Source organism: Pseudophryne corroboree, chromosome 1 (genome assembly GCF_028390025.1).
Source record: "Pseudophryne corroboree isolate aPseCor3 chromosome 1, aPseCor3.hap2, whole genome shotgun sequence".
In the NCBI taxonomy this organism is placed as follows: domain Eukaryota; kingdom Metazoa; phylum Chordata; class Amphibia; order Anura; family Myobatrachidae; genus Pseudophryne; species Pseudophryne corroboree.
Genome location: NC_086444.1, coordinates 1,088,034,283 through 1,088,062,042, shown reverse-complemented (window position 1 = coordinate 1,088,062,042; position 27,760 = coordinate 1,088,034,283). Strand labels below are relative to the sequence as shown.

The following is a 27,760-nucleotide window of genomic DNA, read 5'->3' as shown; positions in this document are numbered from 1 at the left end:
TTCCTAGCACCTGCTCACCGAATCTAACATAGGTGCCCCCCCTCCCCTGGCGGTGCGTAAGGCCGCACATAAATAATATTTTTCTTATTTTGTAACGAGGGGGCCTGACCACACCTCGCTTGTAGGCCACATGGGGGTTACCTGGGCTCGCAGAGCTGTCGACGCCCCTGTTTCTGGGACCCCATTTGACAAAAATGATTACAGGACCCCATCAAGTTTCTGCAGAATGGCTGCCATACATGCATTTTCAGCAAACTGTGCATGCACAGTAGCACTGCTGTTGTAATATATTCTTCTTCTATTGTGTTTATAGTAATTGTTGCAGTGCTAATTATAAGGTTCCTGAAGCACATATCCAGAGTTTTATTCCATCTTTTTCTCACTACACACATTGCACTTTAATAAGGAATTATCCTCTCTGGTGTAGATACAGTATAAAGCTGCAGAATCATCCATCCAGTCTACATTGGGTGAGTACATAATTAACATTACAGCAGGGCCGTAACTAGGGGGGGCTAAGAGGGCATGCGCCCCGGGTGCAGAGGAGTTACAGAGAAGCAGGGTTTTGTTTTTTTTTGTTTTTTTATCATCAATAGTTTTTATTGATTTTTTTTTTCATTGCAAACAGGGGTACAAAAGGAAGAGAGAGGGGGGGGAGTAGGTACATAAACATATAAGAGAACGTTACAATAGACATGTGCAAACAAGTGCAAACAGTTCAAATTCGATCACACAGGTACATCGTAAGGAAAAAAAGAAAAAAAGAAAGGCATTTATAGAGATGGAAGAACGGCATTTATAGAGATGGAAGAAAGGCATTTATAGAGATGGAAGAACGGCACTATAAATACACCCCAAATAGGGGTTCATTGTGGTCCTAGAAGGTGGGGGGGGAGGCCCCATCAGCCGATGGGGCTGGGAGGTGGCTGTCCAGGGGGGAGGGGACGTAACATCAATGCAGCACCTTCACCTTCCGTGGTAAACAGATGCCAAGGCATCCAGCGCACAAAAGGAGATTTAGCAGTGAAGGAGTATGGGATGTGTTCAGTCACCATCAAGAAGTGCAATTGTATTTTGTGTATTACCTTCGACAATGGAGGCAGCGTGGCCTGTTTCCAGTTTTGGGCTAAAGCCGCCCGCGCGGCTAGACAGATGTGGCCTAAGACATAGTGTAGATGTACACCCACGCCTCGCGGGTATGTATTCAGTAAAATTATAAGGGGGGAGGGGGACAGGTCGAGATTCAGTCCAGTACGCCTGGACATGGGGGCATGACCAAAAAATATGGAAGAGGTGGCCTACCTCTCCGCATAGGCGCCAACAAAACTTCGAACATGCAGGCCAGATCGTATGTAGCCTTTCCGGTGTAAGGTATAATCTATGGAGTAGCTTAACATGCATTTCGGAGTGATTCAGGCATTTAGACATGGTAAAAGATGACATAAAAATGCGTTGCCATTGAGAATCCTGGAGAACACATCCCACATCTGTCTCCCATCTGATTTGGGCTTTAGATTTAGGAGTAGGGAGTAATGAGAGCAATGTTTTATACCAGAAGGAGATCTCCCCTCTAGAAGTGGCACTGGAGAATCGGCCTATAGCTTGCTGAATACCAGGTGGCGGTGGGAAGGGGGAGAGGTGGAGGCTAGTTCACCAGTGCTGTATTTGGTAATATCAAAGCCTCTCAGAGTCAGGCAGAGAGGAGCGTCCCTGTATATCAGAAAAGGAGGCGAGCACAGATCCATTAAACCATTCCCCCAGGACCTCCATCCCCCTGGACCTCCAGCCCGCCAGGTTAAGATTAGGGACCAGGGTGGCCACCGTACGTAGCGATATCAGGGAGAAATTATGATATGAAGGGGATATGGCCGCAGTCAATTTGTCCAAAACCTGGAGCGTGGCTCGGGTAGAGGGGAGGAGGTTTAAGTTCCGTGGGCGGAGGGTTCTAGGGATCGAAAAAAGATCTTTCAGGGAACAACGGGGGCAGGTCGCCTCCTCTAAACACCATACGCGCACGCAGGGGGGGTTTCCGAGTACCTAGAAACCCCCCCTGGCCGCCGATCCATCTGCGCTGCTGATCGTTTTGTTTTTTTTGTGTTTATAGCGTGAGGAACTGACAGGCTGCAGCAGCTCCATCCTTACACAGAGACGCTTGCTGCTTGGTGCCTGTAGAGGGAGCTGCAGTGACAGCGCAGCACACAGCTCCTCTCAGGAGGTACTGTAGGTGTATGTGAGTTGTGAGGTGAAAGAGAAAAAGGCTGGTGACGGTACTGGGTAGGAAGTGGATGTGTCCAATACACTCATGGAATCCAGGTGGGTGTTAGATACTGTATGTAGGGATTGAAGGAGAGGCCGGTGGTGTGTAATGAAATAGGCCGGCTGGCGGGGGGGGGGGGGGGGGGAGGGGATGGTGATGGAAGGCTGTAGTTACTTATAATGGTGTGTGTAGTATGGCATGTGTAGTGTGTGTATGCAAAGCATGCTATATGCATCTATAGTGTGTGTGTGTGTGTGTGTGTGTGTGTATACTATGAATACATGTATACTGTGTGTATGTATGCATGTATACTGTGTTTGTATGTATGCTATGCGTATGTATACTGCGTATGTGTGTATACAGTGTGTATGTATGCTGCGTGCATGTATACTCTATGTAAGCTATGTGCATGTATACTGTATGTATGCTGCATGCATGTATAGTCTGTGTGTGTGTGTTTGTATGTATGTATGCTGTGTGCATGTATACTATGTGTGTATATATGTGTGCTGTATTTTGTGTGTGTGCGTGCGCGCGCATGCGCGCACATGCATGTATGCTGTGTCCATGTATACTGTGTGTGTGTGTGTGTGTGTGTGTGTGTATGTATGCTACTGTATGTGTATGTACGGCGGTCCGGTACTCCTTTGACATTCAAAATAATACTCGAGTGCCCTCTGTAAATAATTATAATCCCGATAAAAAAGGCAGGTGAACTCAGATTTTACCAAAAAACTGTAATGATGCAAAGTCACAGCATATATCCACGTTTCGGGGGCCCGTAGCCCTGACATGTTGATATGCTGTGACCTTGCATCATTACAGTTTTTTGGTAAAATCTGAGTGCACCTGCCTTTTTTACTGGGATTATATACAGTATATTCATACACAGTACATGTATACCCACCCACACATATACGTATACAAACACATGAATACATACATGTACGGAAACCCCCCCATGGAAATCCTGCGTTTGCCACTGAACACGTCCACCCTGGAGGCACGTTTTTGTAGAATTCTTTAATCTGGGCCAGAAGGGAGGCCTCCTGGTACAGTGATAGATTGGGCATATCCAGGCCACCAACTCTCCTTGGTAGAGACATCCTTGCGCGGGCAAGTTTAGGCAGTCGCGAAGACCATATATAATTAGTGAGGATTGTAGTGGCTTTATCTAGATACCTCTTGGGGAAGATAAAAGGAATAGTGCGAAACAAGAACATTAATTTAGGGAGCAGCGACATCTTGAAGGCGGCCAGACGGCCCATCCAAGAAACCTCATAGTTGAGCCATGATTTGGTAAACAACTGAAGGGAGGACAGCAGAGGAGGAAGATTGACCTCAAATACAGAAGAGGAAGATGGAGGGATATATATAGCCAGATATCGTATCGAGGATGTTTGCCAATTATATGGATACTTAGCGCGTAGTAGGGGCAAAGAGTTAGAGAGATTGATGGGCAAAGCATCCGTCTTGGAGGCATTTAATTTATAATACGATGCTGCAGAGTACCTATCTAAAACATTGTGTAAGTGGGGGAGTGTTGTGGCTGGATCTGTTACAAATAAAAGAACATCATCTGTGAACAGACATAGTTTATGCGACGTGACGCCCAACCTCAGTCCAGGGAATTGCGGGTCCGCACGAACCCTAGCCGCCAGTGGTTCTATGGCCAGAACGAATATGAGAGGGGAGAGAGGGCAGCCCTGGCGGGTACCATTATAGATTGGAAAAGGACTAGATAAAAAAAACATTACTGAATACCCGGGCCGTCGGGGAGCTATATAGAGCTAATATTGACGAGAGGATATGGTCACGTAGGCCAAATTTTAGTAGGACTTCTCGCATATAAGACCAGTTTAAGCGTCCAAAGATAGCAGTAGGAGACCCTGCTTGGGAGTTGGAGATTCGACAAGGTTGAATACCCTGCGTGTATTGTCGGACACCTGTCTTCCCGGGATAAAGCCAACCTGGTACGGATGTATCAGGGAGGGGAGGAGGGTGTTCAATCGAGAGGCGATTAATTTAGCATATATTTTAATATCCCCATTCAGTAACGCAATGGGGCGATAATTTTGACAAAAGGTTGCATCTTTGCCCGGTTTAGGGATCGTGACAATACGTGCCTCGAGCATCTCCTGAGGGAGAGTGCCCTGTGAGGTAATATCGGTGTAGACTGCCACCAAAGAGGGAGCTAGAAGGTCTTCGAACGAAACATAGAAGTCATTAATAAAGCCATCGGGGCCAGGCGCCTTACCTTGAGGGAGGGACTTGATCACCTGGAGGGTTTCTGATAAGGACCATGGGGCATTCAGTAATGCTAGTTGATCATCTGAGATATGTGGAAGGTTTAAATCCGCTAAGAAGGAGTTGATAGAGGAAGGGATAGGTTGTGGGGTGGAAGGGTCTGATGCGAGGTTATAAAGTTGGGAGTAAAATTTGGCAAATTGGTTCGCTATCTCTCTTGGGTTAGAAATGTTGGTGCCTGTGGGGGATATAATGAGCTTGATTCTATTCCGAGCCTGTTGTGCCCTAAGCTTCCGGGCCAGCATTTTCCCGGCCTGTTCCCCGTTAGATAAAACTTCTGGCGTATCCTATTCAAGGAAGCCTGGGTGCGCACCATTAGTAATGTCTGGAGTTGAGATCTAATATCGACTAACTGCTTCTGTAAAGATTTCGTAGGTCTAGATTGGTTTTTGTCCTCTAATTCCTTCAGTTTGAGCTCCAGATCAACCTGGCGTTGTAGGTTGAGTTTCTTGAGATGTGCTCCCGCCTGAATCGCTGCTCCCCGTATAACAGCTTTAAGTGCGCACCAGAAGTTCAGGGTGGACGTTTCTGAGGGAGAATTAAATTCCATATAGGATGAAATACTGTCAACTATAAATTTTTTTGAGACTGGGTTGGACAGCAAATGAGGAGAGAGTCTCCACGGGTGGGGGCGAGAGTGTTGGCAAGCTACACTCCATTTAAGAAATCAGCGGGGCGTGGTGTGACCAAGTTATAGGGAGAATATCTAAGGATCTGGCGAACTGGAGGGTCCATTTGTCCGAAAATATAAAATCAATACGGGAATAAGAGTTGTGGACGGGGGAATAGTAGGTGTACTCCCGCCCTGTGGGGTTTTGTACTCGCCATATGTCATAGAGATCAAATTCAGCCAAGAGGTTACGAAAGGCTAAGGAGTTGGCATTGGGGGAGGCGGAGGCGAGGGGAGAGGTCCTAGGGTCAAGAACTAAATTAAAATCTCCCGTGAGCAAAAGGGCGCCCGTACGAATCCTCTGAATAGCCACACATAACTTTCGGATAAAAGCTACTTGGTTTGAGTTTGGGGCATATGCCGAGACCAGGGTGACCGGCTTGTCGTTTAAAAGGCCGCTCAGTATAAGGTACCGGCCATTTTTATCAGCTGAGAGTTCAAAATGAAGGAGACGGAGTCCCTAAATAATATAGCCACACCGTTCCTCTTAAAAGGCCCATTAGCAAAATAACCTCAAGGGAATCTACGATCTTTAAAAATAGGGGGTGCTACAGATGAAAAGTGTGTCTCCTGTAGGGTAACTATATCAGCTTTATTCCTAGTAAAATAACCCAAAGCCAGCCTACGCTTATTAGGGGAATTCAGCCCCTTGACATTCATAGATAATATCTGGACCATCGGGGCAGGTTAAAGTACTTTGTTAGAGGTGAAGGACCTTGACATAAACAAAAATAGAATTGTCTCGAGTAGCGAGTACCTACATCATAAAACAGAGGGTGGGGGGAAGGAAGGGAACAGGGCGGCGATGGGGGAGGAAAAAACCAAAACGACCCAGTATATCGGGTCGGCATAACTACTGCAAGGAAGGTAAAAAAATGCAGTAGTATATTACCAGGGGGGAACATGTGGCCTAGCGCCACCACCCATGGAGCTAAACAGAAAAAGTAAGCGTAAGCAGAAACAAATATGCTTACCCACAATATACATGCGCACATATGAAAATAATAAAAAAATAAAATAAAATAAAAATAAACTCAGATATAACATAAAAGGCTAGTACACTGCCATCACAACAGGGCGCAGGGCAACTCATGTGACCCCAACAGGGACAATGGTCAAGTCCATTCTGCGATGACGGTACCGGAGACAGTTCAATTTGAAATCCCAGGCTGGTTGTATCAGCATCAGGCGGTGACCCATTCTGAGCGGATGGTGGGCTGTTTCTTGGATCCAGGAGGAAGTGTAACAGAGATATCCCACTCCGCTAGTAATTTGACTCCAGTCTCCAATGAAGTCACCGTGTAAGACTTATTTTCATACGAGATGGCGAGCTTCACCGGAAAACCCCATCTGTACGTGATGTCTTGGTCGCGAAGTGCCAAAGTGACGGGGAGGAATGCTCGTCGTTTGGCCAAGGTGAGAGCGGAGAAGTCCGGGAATAGTTGTAAACCTCCAAGAACATCTGAGTCGGAGTCGCCTGCTTCTCTGGCCGCTTTCAGGATTCGTTCTTTGATTGTGAAGAAATGCACCCTCAGGAGTGTATCTCTCGGGAGCGAGGGGGCAACTGAGCGTGGTTTAGGCAGTCTGTGAATTCTGTCGATAAGTAACTCTCTAGCGTCGGTTCTAGGCAGAAGCTTCTGGAACAAGACAGTAGCATAATTTTCCAACTCGGAATTCTGCACGGAGTCGGGGATGCCACAGATCTTAATATTATTCCGGCGGGATCTGTCCTCTATATCTGAGTTGAAACGCCTCCAGGTCACTTTGCTGCTGGTCGTGGGACGTTATGAGGTCATTATGAGACGAAATCAATTCCTCTACTTTCCTCTCCAGATGGTCCGTAAGGTCGCCGATAGCGTGCAGCTCCGTCTTAGCCTCCCGAAGGGCCGCTGTGAGGTCCTGAGTCAATTCAGATTTAAATGCTGAGAGGGCTTGATACAGAGTTTTGACCGTGAGAGGTGCATCAGAATCAGGGTCAAACCCCGGCAGGGAGGCAGGGCAGCTAGGGGTATTTTGCGGAGAAGCGGCGGCCGGGGACTTCCGCAGAGAAGAGGCGGCCTGTGACGTTTTCTGAGGCGGAAAAGATACTCTAGGGGGCAGCACCCCTTTGACCTTTTTAGGAGGCATTCCAACGAAGTGAGGTTCTGCAGGCAGAATGAGGATAATAATAAAGAAGCTCAGGATCTCGCTGAATAAATGACGGAGATTTAGGTAAGCATAAAAAGACACGGGTGGTGGCGGGCAGGTGATCTGCGCTACATCAGAAGATCGATATCACACATGACCTGGCAGAGGGTCATCTCCATTCTGCGGGGTCCAGATGAGAGGTTCCCAGCCGGGAGAGAGGGGTGAGCGGACAGGTACACACCTCGGGTCCAGCAGCGCTGTGCTTTAAATGCTGTGAAACAGAGCTGTGGTATGCTTCCCACCAGGTACCTCTCAATAGTGGGATCCAGCAGGCAGCAGGCAGGAGAGGGGTGAAAGCACAGTAGCTGCCATCCAGGGGAGCAGGACGTCTAAGCAGGACGTCTGGGCAGGCTAACTACAATGAATCCTGCAGCTGAAGCAAAAATCAAGATGGCGGCCGCACCTTCCTGGGAGTCCATGTCCTGACCTTCCCCACTTGCCAGGGTTCCCCCACGGCTAATTGCCCCACAGGGTTACCTCCCTGGGGGTCAGAGGAGCTAACAGGGTGGCTGCAGAGGCTCCGGCGGGGTCCGCGTCTCTTTCCGGCTCCGCCGTGGAGCTCAAAACGCGGGTGCCGGGAGTACGCGAGTCCCCGGCTTCCGGATGTTCCTAGGCCGGAACCTGCGGGAGCCATGAAAACAGCTCCCCGGCTCCGCGGCGGGCACTGCTGGGCACAGGGGGGTTGTAGATGGAGAGGGGAGCCCTCAGATAAGGGTTGCAGCAGACCAGGGGGGAGAATAAAGATAGAAATTACGGCTGGATAGAGGAGTGCAGCAGAAGCAGGTCTGCTCTCTTCTCCAGCTAGGCCACGCCCCCGGGTTTTGTTTTTTTTAATGGCAGTGCTGTTCTGCTCCAGTGAGACAACAGACGGTGTATCATTTTTATTGAGAGTTTGGGGGGGGGGGGGGGGGTAATCTCTGTAGGGGGTCAGTACAGGGGAGGATGGTGCCTAAGCATACTCTTGATCCAGGCACCTTGGCGCCTAGCTACACCTCTGGAAGTGAGCTGTTGGTGCTGTGTTTTTCAGCAGGCTATGATACCGGCTGCCTGCCCACTACCAACTGATAACAAGCTGCAGGCTACACTTCTTTGAGAGGACACACTGCCCCAGGCTTATGCTTGTTAACAGGTGCAGTCAGCAATGTTACAGAAATCAAAGGCTCACTTTGCTAGCTATCCACTTAACAGTGGAAACTTAGAGCATGGATAACCTACAAATCTCACAGAGTATCACTACAGCAGCTTTGTGGTGAGTTTAAAGACAGACTTCATTATCGGCACTGTGCTCCCAGTTAGCAGTATCAACCTGCGCTTTGCCTCACAGATGGGGGTTTTGGTGCAGCTTATAGGGGGATGTAGTGTATTAATGTATGTAGTGTAGTAATGTTTTGCAGTATATAAGCATGTAGTGTAGTGATGTAGTTCAGCGTGTAGGGGATATAGGGGGTGATTCCGAGTTGTTCGCTCGCTAGCTGCTTTTAGCAGCATTGCACACGCTAAGCCGCTGCCTACTGGGAGTGTATCTGAGCAAAGCAGAATTGCGAACGAAAGCTTTGCTAATTTTCTCGTAACGATTACCCCGCAGTTTCTGAGTAGCTCCAGACTTACTCAGCCATTGCGACCAGCTCAGTCCTTTTCGTTCCTGGTTTGACGTCACAAACACACCCAGCGTTCGCCCAGCCACTCCCCCGTTTCTCCAGACACTACCGCATTTTGGAACTCGAACGCTTGCGTTTTTCCGCGCACTCCCATAAAACGGCCAATTTCCACCCAGAAACACCCACTTCCTGTCAATCACACTACGATCACCACAGCAATGAAAAAACTTTGTTATGCCGTGTGTAAAATACCTAACTTTTGTGTAAAATAACTAAGCGCATGCGCTCTGCGAAAATTGCGCATGCACAGTTAGCGGATAATCGCAGTATAGCGAAAAACGTCAATGAGCTAACAATTCGGAATGACCCCCATAGTATAGTAGTGCAGTGGATAGGGGAATGTAGTGCAGTGATGAAGTGTTATGATATAGGGCCTAATTCAGACCTGAGCGTAGCAGCAAATTTGTTAGCAGTTGTGGAAAAACCATGTGCAGAGAGAGTTAGATTTGGGTGTGACGTGTTCAAACTGAAATCTAAATTGCAGTGTAAAAATAAAGCAGCCAGTATTTACCCTGCACAGAAACAATATAACCCACCCAAATCTAACTCTTTCTGCACGTTATATCTGTCCCCCCTGCAGTACACATGGTTTTGCCAGTCTGCTAACAAATTTGCTACTACGATCAGGTCTGAATTATGCCCATAGTGCAGTGATATAGGGGGTCATTCCGAGTTGTTCGCTCGCTAGCAGTTTTTAGCAGCCGTGCAAACGCATTGTCACAACCCACCAGGGAGTGTATTTTCGCTTTGCAGAAGTGCGAACGCTTGTGCAGCAGAGCGGCTGCAAAATCATTTTGTGGAAAACAAGACCAGCCCTGTAGTTACTCTTTGTGTGCGTTGAGTCTAACGATGGAGGGACGGCTTTTGACGTCACACACATGCCCAGCGTTTGACTGCCACTCAGAAATGCCTTCTTCCTGTCAATCTTCTTGCGGTTGGCTGTGCGACTGAAAGTTTTGCTAGAACCTGTGCTAAACCACGATGCTGTTTGTACCTGTACGTCGCGCATGCGCATTGCGGTGCATATGCATGAGCAGATTAGCCATTTTTTCCACTGAACGCTACGCAGCAAACAATGACCCCCATAGTGCAATGTATGGGGACATACAGGAGGAGCATGTAGTTGAACATGCTGCTGGAGGTGAATGTGACGCATAGGGCATTTGAAGCACGTAGGGGAATATTGTACAATAGTATCCCCTTTTTTATTCAAAATGTTTGATAATCTAATTATTTTAGTCTGACAGATTACTGCCTTGCCCCAGGTTATGAAAATCCTAGTTTCGGCCCTGATTACAGTTATGACTGGCGATAGGGGGGTACAGGAGGCACACTGGTACCGGGCCTTAAAATTCTAAGAGGCCCATAGCTAAATTCATCTGTCCCCTATGAATTGGTTTGTAATTGCTGCCTTCACCTCTGCAGTGATCTGCAAGGCACAGGCATGTACAGGATTCTGGGAGTCCTGTCATTTAATCCCCCATCACAGTTGTATGTGTTAATTGCAGTGCAATGCAAGTGACATCATTGCAGAGAAACCACCGTATAGGTAAAAACATGGGTGTACCAGCCCCATGATTTCTGTTGCTGGCGCTGATTACAATCACAGTGATACCTGCACATCACTGTACAGAAGTACAAGAAACCTAGGAAAAGTCAACACTGTTATACCGCTTCAAACTTAGCATCTGATGCGGAATATTGCCGGGGTAGCCCATGCCCTGGCTTGGTGTGAAAGGGTCAAACCAGGTTGTGCTACCTGGGAATCTGTGACCAGGTTCGCATCTGGCACCAACCCGGGTAGCCTGCGGTGTGAATAATGCAACCTGGGTTATCCGGCCTGGGTAATGCAAAATTATTTAGAGAGCCAGATCACCATCATCTCCAAGCTCTGGCAAAGTGATGACATGGAAATAATGTGGGTACAGCCTGCAGTGTAAACAGTTTCAATTAGCTGGACATGGCTTGAAACATTGTTCAATAACCCAGGTCAGATCCAGGTTTTTTGGTGTGAAAGTAGTATAACAACTGCCACAAGAAGCCTCACTAAACAGATACAGATGGAGCCACGCTAATCGTGGCTCCGTTTGTGCCGCAGCGTGCCCACCGAGGCCCACCTATCGTAGTGTCTGGGACACGCATGTGTGTGAGATGCCCACGTGCCCCATTCACTGCAATGGTAGCGTCACTGTGCACTCCCATAGCACAGCTAGGCGCTGGATCACCTAGCTGCGCCGGGAGTGCATGCCTGCGTTGGGTGTCGCATTAGATGAGCGCTGCTCCATCTGTAATCAACCAGATACAAATAGAACATTATCTGGGATCCAGGATGGTGTATATGGTGTATACTAGCAATCAAATTTAAACATTTATTGCTTTGGGGCCTAATTCACCATGAGTTGAGAAATGAGACTGCGATCACAGTTTAAGTCCTCGCGCACACGCACAGCGGTGTGTGTACATGTGCACAAGTGTGGAAATCGTCGTATAGCGATCCAAGCTGTATCAGATACCGGACATACTGTGCAGTACAATTATTCATCTTAAACACATTTTTACAATTGAATTTTTTGTACAACTTTACCTTAATAAATTCATTCTATTCCATTTTATAAAATATTCTTGTGCAATTATGTCTAACTATCTATTTATTTCATTACATGTACATAAAGTGATAGTATCACTGAGAGACATTTTTACCATTGTCACTTGGGATTGGAGTATCCCCTCTCACAGCAACACAATTTACTTTCCTCACAACCTCAAGAACCTATCAGCACAGCCACAGACCCTTAAACGTCCCCTTGTTACTGTATGCCATTATATTGAACATATTGTCTGTTCTTCTGTGCGTCAATGAAAATTTTAAAGAAATAAATAAAAACCACAAACCTATTTGTAAATGATTTTCTGTTCACTATATGTAGGGGAAGACATTATTATGAAACATTAAAATATATCTAAAATTAAAACACTTGCTGATTTTCATGATATTTCAGGTTTTTTTTTAAATAAACCTGGATAAAAATGAGGCGTTACCTCTCTGTGATGACGCAAAACGGGGATGGAGGGGTAGGGTCCCTTTTAGATGGGCGAGAGGTGTCCTGACATATTTGGGTTTACGAATCCCAATGTCTCCAGATAGTTTGTATACTGTTAATATTTCTTACTTTATTCAGCAAATGTTGATAGATTTCGAAAGGTGGAAACACTTGCCGATTTCATATATGGGCTGTTGTCATTTATATAAGATGGTGTCCTTTCCCTGTCTTAGTTTTTCTTAGTTGTGCAGGTATGATAAACCTATTGCCTTTGTAAATACCATCGACAACTGTAAGGTCACTGCGGTACATCCAATAATCATGGATAGACAGCGGGCACGCATGTTTTTCTGCTGGCCAACCTTTCAGAATGATATCTTTCAACACTTTCATTGTGTCATCTGGCTCAGTTTCTTTCCTAATCTGTTCTGGTCTTGCAAGAGACACTGGTAGAGAAGCTACAATCAAATTAACATAGGCTTCTATCTCTTCATCCATCAGACTTTTGGAACCTTTCCTTTTGTCCACAGCATGAGAAAGTGTATCAGCAATGTACATGTATTTGTCGGGACAGTACAGCAAGTGTACATCATATTTCTGTAGTCTGATAAGCATTCGTTGAATTCTCATGGGACAGTCATGTAATGATTTAGTCATGATAGCTACCAATGGCTTGTGGTCAGTTTCCACTGTAAATGTTTGACCATACACAAACTGAAAAAAGCGCTCACATGCATATGTGATCGCTAGAAGTTCTTTTTCTATCTGAGCATACCTTGTTTCAGCACTTGTCAGTGCTCTTTATGCATAGATTACTGGTTGCCATGTATCCTCATGTTCTTGTAACAGCACTGAGCCTAGGCCAAATTGTGAAGTATCTTCTGAAATTCTTATTCTTTTCGCAGGATCAAAGAATTTTAACACTGGTTGCTCTGTAATGATCTGTTTCAAGTTTTGCCAACTTTCTTCTTGTTCATGTGACCACATTCACTCGTTATCTTTGTCCAACAACCATCTAAGAGAGGCTGTTCATTCAGAGAGTTGAGAAATAAACTTTTCTAAGTAAGTAATCATTCCTAGGAATATTCTGACGTCTTTGTTGTTAGGACGTTCCATGTTCACTATGGCTGATATTTTCCTTGGGTCTGGTTTTACACCTGAGACCACGTCACCCATAAATGTAAGTGTATTCACGCTAAATTCACATTTGTCCTTGTTTAGCTTTAGATTCACTTTCTTGACAAGATCCATTACTTGTCTCAATCTAGAATCATGTTCTTCCTTTGTAGATCCCCAGACAATAATGTCATCCATCATTGTTTCAACACCTGGAATATGTTAAAAAATCATGTGTATCTTTTTGTGATATACTTCTGGAGCAGACAATATTCCATATGGTAGTAGAAGAAATCTGTATCGACCTTCTGGTGTATTAAATGTACAAAGCTTTGAGCTGGCCTCATCTAGCTTCATTTGCCAGAATCCTGAAGATGCGTCCAATTTACTGAACCATTATGCTCCCGCAAATTGCGACATGATTTCATCTCTGGTTGGTAGTTTGAAATGTTCTCGTTTAATAGCTTTGTTTAATTCTCTGGGATCTAGACATATTCTGAGTTGTCCATTTTTCTTTTCAACAATTACTAAGGAGCTTACCCATTCAGTAGGCTCATCAACTTTCTGTATCACACCCAAGGCTTCCATGCGATTTAACTCTTGTTTTAGTTTTTCTCTCAGCGCAAACAGCACTTTTCTACAGGGGTGTATCACTGAAGAAACTTGCGTGTCTATATTTATTTTATGCTCTCCAGGCAAACAACCTAGACCTTCAAACAAGTCTCTGTATTCTGTAAACATCGATTTGCAGTCATCTTCTACTTGTGATGTCACCATAAAAACTTTCTTTAGCAAGCTTAGTTCCTCACAGGAACTTAATCCTAGAATCGGTTGCACATTTTTATCCACAATCAGTAGAGATGTTTTAAACTGTTGTCCCTTATATTTCAGTGTCACTAAGCATGTACCTTTCACAGGAATTTCCTCCCCAGTGTACCCTGTAACTTTCACTTTGGCTGGATGAATTTTAGGTCTTACTCTAAAAGTCTTATCGTCTTGAAACGATATTAAATTCACCTGCGTGCCAGTATCAAGCTTAAAGGGAATGACAATCTCGTTCACCATTAAATGGACAATCCATTCTATCTTATCTGCACTGCAAAGTTCAATGCAATCCAAAAAGAATTCCTCTGTTTACCAGCATGCCCATTGGTTGTTTTACTTTTAATTTTACAGCATTTGGCAAAGTGATAAAGTCTACCACATTTCACGCATGTTTTACCATAAGGCCGAGCACATTTTAGGATTGTGAGCATCCCCCTGGTCCCAGGGACCATCACTGAAGATTCAGGCTTACACAGATTAGTAAGGGAGAGTCTATAAATATTAAGCATTCTAATACACTAACATCACAGAGCGTTTCACCCTCTTAAATTTCCCATTGTTTGCATATTTTCAGGTCAGAAGCTATATCACTAAATTGTCTGATTTGAGCCCAGTGGACAAATCGAATTCGCTGGATGCTGTAGTCCGACAGAGATCTGTATCTTATTTTTCTATATATGCACTCTAGACGAATACTAGATCTTGATAGAATTTACACTGGTTTAGCAAAATGGAAAAATGTATTCCCTGAAACTTCCTTGAAATTCATTATTGCATCCGTTACCTTGAACAAGCAACTGATTTCAGCTTTGTATGCTGAAATGCAATATAAATTGCTACACAGAGCCTACTACACCCCGGACTTAGTTTTTTGACAGGTAATTCTGACAACTCAAACTGTTTTAAGTGCACTGCCCCTGAGGCTGATATAGTGCACTGTATGTGGGTCTGCCCAGTGGTAATGGCCTTTTGGACGGAAGTTCAATCTTTTCTTGCTAATGAATTAAAAATATATTTTTCAATACATAAGTCCTGGGCTTTATGGAATTATCACTCCCCCTCTCTTCGTTTATCAAAAGGTGTCTGACTTTTGCTAGCTAGACTTCCTGCTGTGTCTAAAAAAATCAATCTTGTCACAGTGGATTAAGCCCGACCCCATCCCGATATCCATTATGATTAGTCGTTTATCATTTCTCTACCAAATGGACTTGACTGAATGTTCATTGGATGCAGAAACTAGTGCCCCCCAATTTTTTGATGTCTGGCTGCCCTATTTGGTCACCTTACTGCTAACTATTTGGGAAAAAGTCCATCAGGTGGTATGGTTAACAACATGGTACAATTTGGAGGTAGTAGAGAAAGGTGTTCCTCCATTATAGGTGTTCTCTTCTTATTTAGTATGCATTGTCTCTTATGGTATTGTATGCTTTACCCTTCTCATTATTGATCATGTGTCCACTCATGTTTTCACCCGTTATAGATGTATGCTATAGACCAGTGATTTTCAACCTTTTTTTACAACCCTGTCCCACAGGAAAAAAAAAAAAAAAAAAAACACACATTGGCCCTCATAGTAAAAAAAAAATCCACACATACATTGGCCTACACAGAAAAAACAATCACAATGCCCCCCACATAAATCATATTGCTCCCTATATAAATGCTATTGCTCCCCACATGAATTATTCACATTGTTCCCCCCATAAATCCTTATTCTCCCCACATAAATCCTATTGTTCCCCATAGGAGAAGAAAACCCCCAAATATTAGCCCCTACTGGTCAGCTGTCCTCCTCCCTGTCCCTCAGTGGTGGGGGTTGTTCATAGTGGAGTGCTGAGAATACTGAGCAGCGGGCGATCGGGCAGGTGTGGATGTGGGTGGGCAAGGAAAGCTTTGTATGCAGGTGGGAACTGGAAGATGTGTATACAAGTGGGTGGCTTGACTGGATAGTGAGACGCGGCGGCCTTGACCTATGATATCACACCGCCGCGTCTTCAAGGCATACCTCACGGCCGGAGCACGACTGATCCTCCAAGAAGAGCCCGGGCCAACAGTTCACTCTGAAGGTGCAGGAAGCTGCTCTGGCTCCGCGGCACACCTAGCAACTGGTCGCGGCACACTAGTGTGCCACGGCACACTGGTTGAAAAAGCCTGCTATAGACTGTATTACCAGTTTGGCTCCATGTCGTACTCTCATATGTTACTTGGATTTTCTGTTTCAATAAACACATTTAATAAAAAAAAAATTATATATATATATATATATATATATATATATATTCTAGTGTGATTCATCTCACCTCATTAAAACTGTTTTTTTGTCTTGATAACACGAACTCGTCAAGCTGGATAATGAGATTTTTTATTCCAGTGATCTTCAAAAACTTCTCATTCTCAGCGATGACCTTATATTCTGTCCCCTTATAAAAATAGAAAATAAAATTAGTTGAATTCTCTAAAATTCTATGCACCAACAATATCATAGCCTCCCTATTAAGTTGTCTATCTAATAGCTTAAATCCAACACAGATAAAGACATACTCTTTCTTTCATATTGTCAGAGGCAGCTATGTAACTGTGGGGGTCATTCCAACTCGATCGCTTGCTGCAGTTGTTTGCAGCGCAGTGTTCGGGTCGGAACTGCGCTGGCACATGCCAGGCGGCCAACGCCTGTCGTCACCTAATGATCACCTTTGTCTGATTGACAGGCAGAGGTGGTCGCTGGGTGGGAGGGGGTGGCCCGGCAGTGTTGGGCCGCCATTTTTGCAGCAGGGTCCAGCCAATGCAGGTATGGCCTGACCGTGCGGGGTGCGGACTGCAGTGGCTGCGTGACATCACGCGCAGCAGCTGCGATGAGCAACTCCTGGCCAGCCGCAGGAGCTGCGCTGGCTGGGAGTTACTCAACAAGTACAAAGGTATTGCCGCTGTGCAATGCTTTTGTACTTGTGCGGGGGGTGGGGGGCTGGACTGACATGCAGGGTGGACTAGCCCTGTGCCGTGCATCCCCCCGCATGTGTGGGAAGCAGATCATAGCTGTGCTAAATTTAGCACAGCTACAATCAACTCAGAATGACCCCCTTTATCCTTTTACTCACATTGAACTCCAATAGCAGAAGCACAAACTTAAATAACAGTCCTGAAGGTATGTTACTCAGTTCATGCACAGTTTAGCAGAGATCAGGTAAAGAGTCATCCAAAAGCAAGCTCAGATAACTGGCACACAGTAACGGTAACAATGAAGCAATGTGCAATCCAGAAACAGTGCAAGGTTTGGTACACATTAGCATCAGCAGGGCATTTGGTAGGCATCAAGGAAGCATGCATAACAAAGGAGCAAGCCAGGTCTGACGAGGATAATTTGTCAGGTCTGGGTATGTTTCTGTTCCCGGAAGGGGCACTAGTGGGTCAGTGGTGGTATCAAGGAGGCTGAAGTAACTTCCTGTGCATGTGCACAAATGGTATTTATTGAGTACACACAGGAAATATAAGTAACTGGAGCAATGTAAGTGTAAACATATGATTCCGTATGGAAGCTGATAGAGTCTCTAGAATAAACAAATAATTAGAGATAGTTCGGTCTGGGAACCGATGGTAACTGGGAGCAACCGATAATCGGCCTGGGAGCCGATGATGACCAGGAACAGATGACTATTGGCCTGGGGATATTTTTGACTGTTGGTGGAAAGTGGCCACTGGATGAATGAAGAAGATTGTTTGTAGATGTTTCCTTCCTGTAGATTTCAGTAGCTATATTGTTGTCATTATTTATTATTTATTTATTTATTAACAGTTTCTTATATAGCGCAGCAAATTCTGTTGCGCTTTACAATTTGAAATAACAATAACAAACTGGGTGATAACAGTCATAGAGGTAGGAAGGCCCTGCTCGCAAGCTTACAATCTATAGGTAAATAGCACCTTTCCTTGTGTACATATGCCTATCATTATCTCGATATATTCAAAGATCCAAAAAGGAAATACTGGTTTTGCTGCTGGTATAGGTGAATTTTAAATTTACTTCATTTGCATTGAGGGAGAGGATATATCGATCTATTTTTTCTTGGGTACCATCCCAAATCAAAAAGATGTTATCGATAAAGCATATGCATATAACAATGTGGTTGGTCCTCTTGATCTTCATTAAAAACATTAAAAAGCATATGCATATAACAATGTGGTTGGTCCTCTTGATCTTCATTAAAAACTTCCCTTTCCCATCATCTTAAAAATAGGTTTGCGTAGGTGGGCGCACACGTTGCCTCCATAGCTGTACCACGGATTTGGATGTGGAAACGATTGTTAAATAGAAAATAGTTGTGGTTCAAAACAAAATGAAGTAGTTCCATTAAAAATTCTTGAAAGTTGCAATTCCTCCCATTGACCTAAAGAATTTTACAGCTTTTATACCCAGATCATGTTTTATAGAGGTATATAAGTGTCACGGTCCGGCGGGAGACTGTGCAGAGGAGCCGGCTCTTACCTGTCCTGTCCCTTTGGAGAGGACCAGCTGGCGGAGGTGCGGGCTGCTGGCGTCGGGCAGGGTGTGCTGGGAGGACAGGTAGGGGCACTGTTTGGCAGCTCAGCAGACTGGCAGCATGTTAGCAGTGCTGCTGTGGAGCAGGGCTTCTGTGAACAGGCCGGGCTGTGTTCCCGGTGGCCATCTTGGATGTGGGCAAAAAGCCTGTCTTGCCCACACTTCACCAATTTATCACTTCCCTGTGGGCAATTAGCTCTAGCAGCTGCTATAAGACAGGAAGGCCTGGAGGAGGGAAATTGCCAGTGCAACGTCTTTCACAGTATCTGTGAAGCTAGTTCTCTGTGCTCCTGCAGCATCTCCAGTGTCAGGTTCCTGTTACAGCAAATTACCCAAGCCTCCTGATTTAGCCTCACACAGACTGCCGACTCTGTTCCCGTGTCCTTCCCAGCTACCTGTTCTGGACACCGCAGTAACCAGCCTTCGGAATTTCTCCTTGTAGTACTGGGTCACGGTTCCGGTATCCTCAGTCACCCGCTAACCTACAGTAGTATCGCTATTCCCCTGTCTTTGGAGAACTCTGTTAAACTATTCCAAGTAATAAATGCACAAGACCTTCATCCGTCCCGCTCGTTTGTTATTCAGAGATCCAAGTGCACCAGAATCACCTTCCCCAAATCCGGATCCACAAGAATCCTCAGACGTGACAGTTTGCACTGGCCATATGGATCCAGGAACTGGACAGGATTCTGGCTCGGATCTCCTACACAGCATAGCGAGGCGTCTGGAGGGATTGGAAAATTCACAGCGACATTTGGCGCAGTGCCTCCAGGAGATATCCACTCGGCAGGATTCCATCCAAGCCTCTCTAGCGAATACTACTCCTGTCCGTCGACCGGAGTCACAAGTTTTTCAGGCCGTTCCGGCGTCATTGGGGTCATCACCGTCCTCTCTCCGTTTGCCAACCCCCAACAAGTTCGACGGGAACTCTAAACTCTGTCGTGGATTCCTTAATCAGTGCGATGTGCACTTTACGTTGCAGTCAGCCAATTTCCCAACGCAAAAGGCGAAGGTGGCGTACATAATCTCCTTACTCTCAGGGGCAGCCCTGGAATGGGTCTCACCGCTCAGGGAAAGAGATGATGCTCTGCTGAGTGACTATCCAAAATTCCTAGCCACTTTTAGGAAGATCTTTGATGAACCGGGACGCTCGACATCAGCATCCATTGAGATTATGCGTCTACGCCAAGGGAATAGGCCAGTCGGTCAGTATATCATTCAGTTTCAAACCTACGCCTCTGAACTGCAATGGAATGAGGAAGCTTTGGTTGCAGCGTTTTGGAGTGGCCTTTCTGACCGTTTGAAGGATGATCTAGCAACTCGAGACTTACCACCAAAACTGGACGACCTAATTTCATTATGTAACAAAGTCGATCTACGATTCCAGGAGAGGCAGGCTGAAAAAAGCAAGGGCGATCGCTATCGTTTCCGCCCTGTACCTCTGGCACCTCCTCCGCTAGCAGTAGATTCTCCTGACGAACCCATGCAGCTGAATCGGACCCGACTTACTCCTGAGGAGCGCCAGAAGCGGCGGCGAGAAAATTTGTGTCTTTACTGTGGAGCACCGGGACACATGGTGGCATCATGCCCGCAGCGTCCGGGAAACTCCCGCTCCTAACTGGGCTAGGAGACACCAGGTTAGGAGTCTTGTCTCGGTCTCCAAAATCCTCTGAACCTACTCTACCAGTCACTGTTGAACTCTCGCAAGGTACTAAGTCCATTCTCTCTCTTTTAGATACAGGAGCAGCAGAGAATTTCATCACAGCCCATCTGGTTCAGCAGCTTCAGATCCCTGAGCGAGATTTGTCCCGCTCCATTTCGTTATCTGCGGTTGATGGAAGCCGTATTCCTGGTGGAGTAATTTCTCAACGGACTCTTCCTATTTCAGTTAGTATCGGTGCTCTTCATAAAGAGCAATTGGAACTTTTAGTTATACCCAAGGCTTCACATGAAATTGTGCTGGGTTACCCTTGGTTTAGTAGGCATAACCCGCATATCGATTGGCACTCCATGCAAATCTTATCCTGGGGAAAGACTTGTCTGACCTCTTGTTTGCCGTGTATCAAACCACTCAATAAAACCCTTGTCACATCACCCCCGCAGATTCCGTCTCAGTACGCTTCCTTCTCCGACGTCTTCAGTAAACAGGGAGCAGATATCTTGCCACCCCATAGGAAATGGGACTGTCCTATAGACCTCGAACCAGGGAAAGATCCACCCAGAGGTCGGACCTACCCTTTATCAATTCCAGAAACCAAGGCTATGTCCGAGTATATCCGAGAGAACTTGGCCAAGGGGTTCATTCGGTCATCTACCTCACCAGCCGGAGCTGGCTTCTTCTTCGTCCAGAAAAAAGATGGGGGGTTAAGACCGTGTATAGATTACCGAGGCCTGAATAACATCACAGTAAAAAATCGTTACCCTCTACCCCTCATTTCTGAATTATTTGATCGAGTCAAGGGAGCGTCCATCTTCTCCAAACTAGACCTAAGAGGAGCCTACAATCTGATCAGGATACGAGCAGGCGATGAATGGAAAACCGCGTTTAATACCAGGGATGGTCATTTTGAATATCTCGTCATGCCCTTTGGTCTGAGTAACGCCCCTGCCGTATTCCAAAATGTCGTCAATGAAATTTTCCGAGACCTTCTATATCAATCTGTCGTGGTCTATCTGGACGACATCTTAATATTTTCCCCAGACCTTGGCACACATCGACGACACGTCCTAGAGGTTCTACGTAGACTACGGGAGAATCATCTGTATTGCAAGCTAGAGAAATGCATCTTCGAGCAGGTTTCAGTTCCCTTTCTAGGGTATATAATTTCAGGCTCCGGATTACAGATGGATCCGGAGAAAGTGCAAGCCATATTGAACTGGTCAAGACCCTCCTCTCTTAAAGCGGTGCAGCGTTTCCTAGGGTTCTCTAACTACTATCGGAAATTTATTAGAGGATTCTCCGCCTTGGTAGCCCCCATCACCGCTCTTACTCGGAAAGGAGCAGATCCGTCTCATTGGTCCCCAGAGGCAGAGTCCGCTTTCCATTTGCTTAAACAAGCATTCATATCAGCACCAGTACTAAGGCAACCAGATATAAATAAACCCTTTTTTCTCGAAGTGGACGCCTCCTCAGAAGCGGTAGGAGCAGTACTCTCTCAAAGGTACGAAGATCATAAGTTCCATCCTTGTGGTTACTTCTCGAAGAAGTTTCTCCCCGCCGAGAAGAACTACACTATCGGGGAGCAGGAGTTGTTGGCAGTCAAGCTAGCCCTAGAGGAATGGCGATACCTCATGGAAGGGGCTAACTTCCCTATTACCATTTATACAGATCATCGGAACTTAACCTTCCTGAAAGATCTACAATGTCTGAGTCCGCGTCTTGCTCGTTGGACCATGTTCTTCTCCCGCTTTTCGTTCATCCTGACTTATCGGCCCGGTTCACAGAATCTAAAAGCAGATGCTCTGTCATGGTCCACTACCGCCATTGAATCTGAAGAGCCTCCTCAAACACACCCCGTCCTAGATGCAAAAGTTTTTGCCTCCACTCGTCTACAACCTCCTGCAGGGAAAACTTTTGTCACTCCCCAACTACGGAAGAAACTTATATCTTGGGCTCACACTTCCAGATTTTCAGGTCATCCAGGTGTTCACAAGACAATGGAATTTCTGCAAAGATCCTATTGGTGGCCCACGCTGAAAGCAGATGTGACAGCCTTAATTTCTTCCTGCATTAAGTGTGCCCAACACAAAGTCTCTCGGCAACCTCCAGCTGGGAAGTTACTGCCTCTTTCTGTACCCTTTCAACCGTGGTCCCATTTATCAATGGACTTCATAACAGATTTACCGTCTTCTAGAGGCTACACTACAATCTGGGTGGTGATAGACCGATTCTCCAAGATGGCCCACTTTGTACCATTGAAGAAATTACCAACAGCATCTGAATTGGCCCATCATTTCATTTCTGAGATTTTTAGGCTTCACGGCCTTCCCACCGAAATAGTGTCTGATCGAGGGGTGCAATTTGTAGCAAAGTTCTGGAAATCCCTTTGCACAGCCTTACAAATCAAATTGCAGTATTCCACAGCCTATCATCCACAGTCCAACGGTTCCACGGAACGAGTTAATCAAGACTTGGAGACCTTTCTTCTTCTCAGGATGATTGGGTAGAACATTTACCCTGGGCTGAGTTCGCCCACAACAATACTTACCATTCTTCTACTGGGCTTACACCTTTCCTCATTGTTTACAGAGCCCATCCTAAAGTTCCAGCATTTCAAAGTCTACCGGCACTCGATTTACCAGCAGTGGAAACTTCCCTTAAGCGTTTCTCTTCGTTACAAGAAATGGGCTGATAGAAAACGAAGAACAATTCCTAGTCTCAAGGTAGGAGACCAAGTTTGGCTTTCTACAAGGAACTTACGCTTACGAGTACCTTCAATGAAGTTTGCCCCGCGCTTTATAGGTCCTTTTCCAATTGTGGGAATAATTAATCCAGTGGCTTATAAACTCAAACTACCCCCTTACCTCAAAATTCCCTCTTCTTTCCATGTTTCCTTGCTAAAACCTTTGGTTTTGAACCGATTTCGGAGACTGTTACCACAACCACCCAAAGTACTCACCCAGAGTGGAATAGAGTTCGAGGTTAAAAAGGTACTTGACTCCCGAATTCGTTATGGCCGGTTACAGTACCTATTGGACTGGAAAGGATATGGTCCGGAGGAACGGTCCTGGGAGTACGCAATAGATGTTCATGCCCCAGCATTAGTTCGCAAATTTCATTCTGAACATCCAGAGAAGCCGAAATTGTGTCCAGGGGCCACTCTAAAGAGGGGGGGTAATGTCACGGTCCGGTGGGAGACTGTGCAGAGGAGCCGGCTCTTACCTGTCCGGTCCCTTTGGAGAGGACCAGCTGGCGGAGGTGTGGGCTGCTGGCGTCGGGCAGGGTGTGCTGGGAGGACAGGTAGGGGCACTGTTTGGCAGCTCAGCAGACTGGCAGCATGTTAGCAGTGCTGCTGTGGAGCAGGGCTTCTGTGAACAGGCCGGGCTGTGTTCCCGGTGGCCATCTTGGATGTGGGCAAAAAGCCTGTCTTGCCCACACTTCACCAATTTATCACTTCCCTGTGGGCAATTAGCTCTAGCAGCTGCTATAAGACAGGAAGGCCTGGAGGAGGGAAATTGCCAGTGCAACGTCTTTCACAGTATCTGTGAAGCTAGTTCTCTGTGCTCCAGCAGCATCTCCAGTGTCAGGTTCCTGTTACAGCAAATTACCCAAGCCTCCTGATTTAGCCTCACGCAGACTGCCGACTCTGTTCCCGTGTCCTTCCCAGCTACCTGTTCTGGACACCGCAGTAACCAGCCTTCGGAATTTCTCCTTGTAGTACTGGGTCACGGTTCCGGTATCCTCAGCCACCCGCTAACCTACAGTAGTATCGCTATTCACCTGTCTTTGGAGAACTCTGTTAAACTATTCCAAGTAATAAATGCACAAGACCTTCATCCGTCCTGCTCGTTTGTTATTCAGAGATCCAAGTGCACCAGAATCACCTTCCCCAAATCCGGATCCACAAGAATCCTCAGACGTGACAATAAGGATTCAACATCCAGACCTACCAGCAGATGGGATTCCTCTAAGTGTAAGCCATGAATTGTTTTCAGTGCATCAGTGGTATCCTTGATGTAAGAGGGGAGGGTTAGGACATGATCCCTTAAATGTACATCCAAAAGCAGCTGGCTTTTTCCAACAATCCTCCATTACCCGATATTATGGGTCTACCAGGAGGATTTGTCAAGTTTTTATACATTTTTGGCAGTAGGTATAATGCTGGAGTGTGTTCAAATAATCCCATTCCGTTTTAGTAATGGTACCCAGCTGTAGATGTTTATTTATAATTCTTGTATATTGGGTTTGGAAATTCTGTGTTGGATCGAATAAGGTAATCTTGTAACAGGAGGTATCTTTTAATTGTCTGTCTGTTTCTTTCAGGTATAGTGTAGTTGGCCAAATTACAATATTTCCACCTTTGACTGACATCTTTATCTGAACATCGTCCCATTCTTGGATTTTTTTGATGGCCTCCCTTTGTGTATTGGTTAGATTGCCCACAGTTCTGTAGGCTTTCTGATGTTTGTAAAGTGTATCAAAATCACGGTATTCAAGGTTCAGAAATACTCCGACTTCAGGACATATATTGTCTTGAGGAAAGAATGTCAACTTATTTTTGCATATCGGGTGTGTTAAATGTGAAACATGTTCATCTGATAATTTTTCCAAATTGCTTAGGGCTTCGTATTCTTGTTGTGACAGAACAGGTGTTTCAGTGATATTCGGTATCATTCGGTATCATTCTGGTAAGAGAAGTTTACGGCCAAAGAGCCGAAGATTAATTTCCCATTTAAAACTATCAAAATTATTTGTAGGAGAGGATAGACCCTTATCCAGGACAGGTTTGTTCTTGTGTTAGGACATGTGAAGAGATGTTGATGATTTTTAAGATGGAAGTTGCTGAAATAGCTACTTCATCTTCCTAGATGGGTAATGTTTTGATTGTGGGGATCTCCATCGTTCTATTGTGTTTCTTCCTCCTGTCCGACCTTGTTTTTGTTTTGCAGGGCGTCCACGGGTTTTGCCCCTCGTATCTTCTAAAAAAGATGAAGTTAAAGAAGCTGAGTGAAGACTTGTATTTCTCTGCTGATTGTAGGGTTCTCTAAGATCTGTGCTTGAATGTTGTAGTCTTTGACATCAGAGGGTTCAACTTCAGAGGATGATGGAGTATATTGAGGTCTTGATGGATCTCTTCTATGAGGTTGATTTGTCCATTTAAAGATGTGTCCTGAAGTAAAGTCTCTCTTATCCCTTGAAAAAAAATGTTTTCTTTCTATTATGTTATTTTCATAAGTTTCCAGCTTTTTTTAATTTTTATTTTTTTAAAGGAAGTCTGGAAAGTAGTATTCTTTTCCCACTGTTCAAGTATCTGTCCTAGTCGATCCACTTCCTTAATACACTCTTCCAATATCAAATGGTTATGTTTGATTAAAATGCTCATTAATTCTTGTGAACATTTCAGGAGACAGGTCTCCCATTCTTTACATAAGTTGTCAGTTGATAACTCAAAGGAAGGGAGTAGTTTGAGTCGCAGACCTCTAGGGGAGATCTTTTGTCTGCAATAATCCTCAAGACTAGTTAAATCCCAGTCAACTCTGATGCATCTCTGTAAGGTCTTTTTGAGATGAAAGAGATCATCTTCCCAGCTGACAACAGAAATGGGGTCTGATACTTAAACAGAAAAAATTATGTCCAAATCTTCAATAGGTCTGTTACTGATTCATTCTGTTTTCAAACTGAAAATGCTCATTTTGGTTAGGAGTCCAGAGAGAGGAGAAAAGTAAATATATTGGATCTAAAATTGTATGTAAAACTGGGGGAGGGGCGTTATTTTAGAGTAAGATATACTCGTGGCTATCTCAGGCCACGTGGCTGTGCTGGATCCTAGAGCTGAGAAAAACTCAGTACCAAGGTAAACTTTGCAACAAGGGATTGTGGATCCTCAATAGCCGAGTGCAATAATTTATATCAATAACTATATAATTATATAATGACCAATAGCCAAACTGTTAGTTTCAATAAAGAACAGTATCCGATTGGTGGTGCTCCCAATTATTTTGTAGACAACTAAAATTTAAAGTGAGAAAGACAGACAAAAAACTTTTTTGGGGAGCACTCTTTTGTAATAATAAAGTGAAATGAATGAAAAAATTCTGAATGTGCCAATAATATAAAACTTAACCTTTATTTGATTCCCCAATAAAATCTGACATTATTGACTTAGAACAATTACAGTATATAAAAACTTGATTGCCTTTTTAATACATAAGGTTCAAGTTGCAGAATTAACTGCAGGTGAAAATCTGTGGAATGTATTGTGGATCCCTATATTAATGAAAAGGAATCTGATTGACCACTGACTGATTTGTAACTATGTGATATATTTAACTGACAATCTCTGTTGATAGTAACAGGATCTAAAGATGGATCATATGGTAGTATATATGGGATGTTTGTTTCTTGAAAAATTGCCCACGACACCTAGTATTCCCAGGTGGTCTCCCATCCAGGTACTGACCAGGCCTTGAAGCAGAAAATAAAAAGATATAGTCCCTGTGCGCACAATTGGGCATTCATCTCCCAGATATGAATCATCAGGAAAAAGTATATAAGTGAACCAAATCTTTTTCACTCATAAAAACACTTTATTAAAAAGACAACTTCTTAAAAAACTGTAAGGAGCATACCCGGATTGGAGATAGTCCAGGGATAAGATGGTGACGTTAAAACAAACGGGGCCCCGTTTATTTCAATCCTGGAGTTTTCTCCTCACCGGATAGCGTCCTCACCGTAGCACAGGTACCCCCACCTACGCGTTTCGATCCTCTGGGGATCTTTGTCAAGGTGTAAGGGGTGACCTGTGATATGTGCAATATATATACCCATTGTAATTAACAATAATGTTCAGGTGTGAACAATAACAAACATAGCCCCCTCCTCTGTATATTAAAAAACAATTTCCCTTTAGTGCAATGTTCATCTAATAGATAATACATGGTTCCGGCCATAGAGCAGTCTTTTGCCTCTCCCAATATGGCGGGCGGCTTACTTCCGTCCAGAACAAGATGACGTCCGTCTCACTTCCGTCTAGGCTCTGTCCTGACCAATTTCAATGCTGCCGCTGGATTCTACCCATCGTGGATGCTCTGTTTGCACCACTTCGACCGGAAATCCCCGTCATGATCTTCTCTCCCCAGGCTTAATAACATCGTTCATATGGCCACCGGAAGTGTGCACCGCAAAATCGCTCCCCCGGCATCACGCTCTTCTAATGGCAGTTCCATCCGGAAAAGAAGTCCTAAGACCATTTTATATGATGGGGACTTCTAATATTCGTAACCATGGAAATCCGGAGAGTTGATCAGTATCTTAGAGGAAAGAAAATATATGTAACCTCTATAGTATCCTTATTCACATTCAGAACCACAAATAAAACAACTGTATCCCATTTAAAAATATTAAAAATGAAATAATTTAAACAGAAGATGAAATTTATTAAAGAAACCATTGCAACTCAAAATCACTGTTAAGACCAGATGGAAGTAAAGTTTTTTACTTATATA

At 44.9% G+C, this 27,760-nt stretch overlaps 1 protein-coding gene across 2 annotated transcripts in view; it reads right to left on the bottom strand.

Moving 5' to 3' along the window:
* Nucleotides 1-27,760, bottom strand: part of LOC134927206 (uncharacterized) — a 605,974-nt gene that overhangs the window by 161,557 nt on the left and 416,657 nt on the right. For both annotated transcript variants that reach the window (XM_063921361.1, XM_063921370.1), the window contains exon 14: nt 16,362-16,481. In XM_063921361.1, coding sequence (XP_063777431.1) covers nt 16,362-16,481 — 120 coding nt within the window. The remainder of the gene's footprint in view (nt 1-16,361; nt 16,482-27,760) is intronic.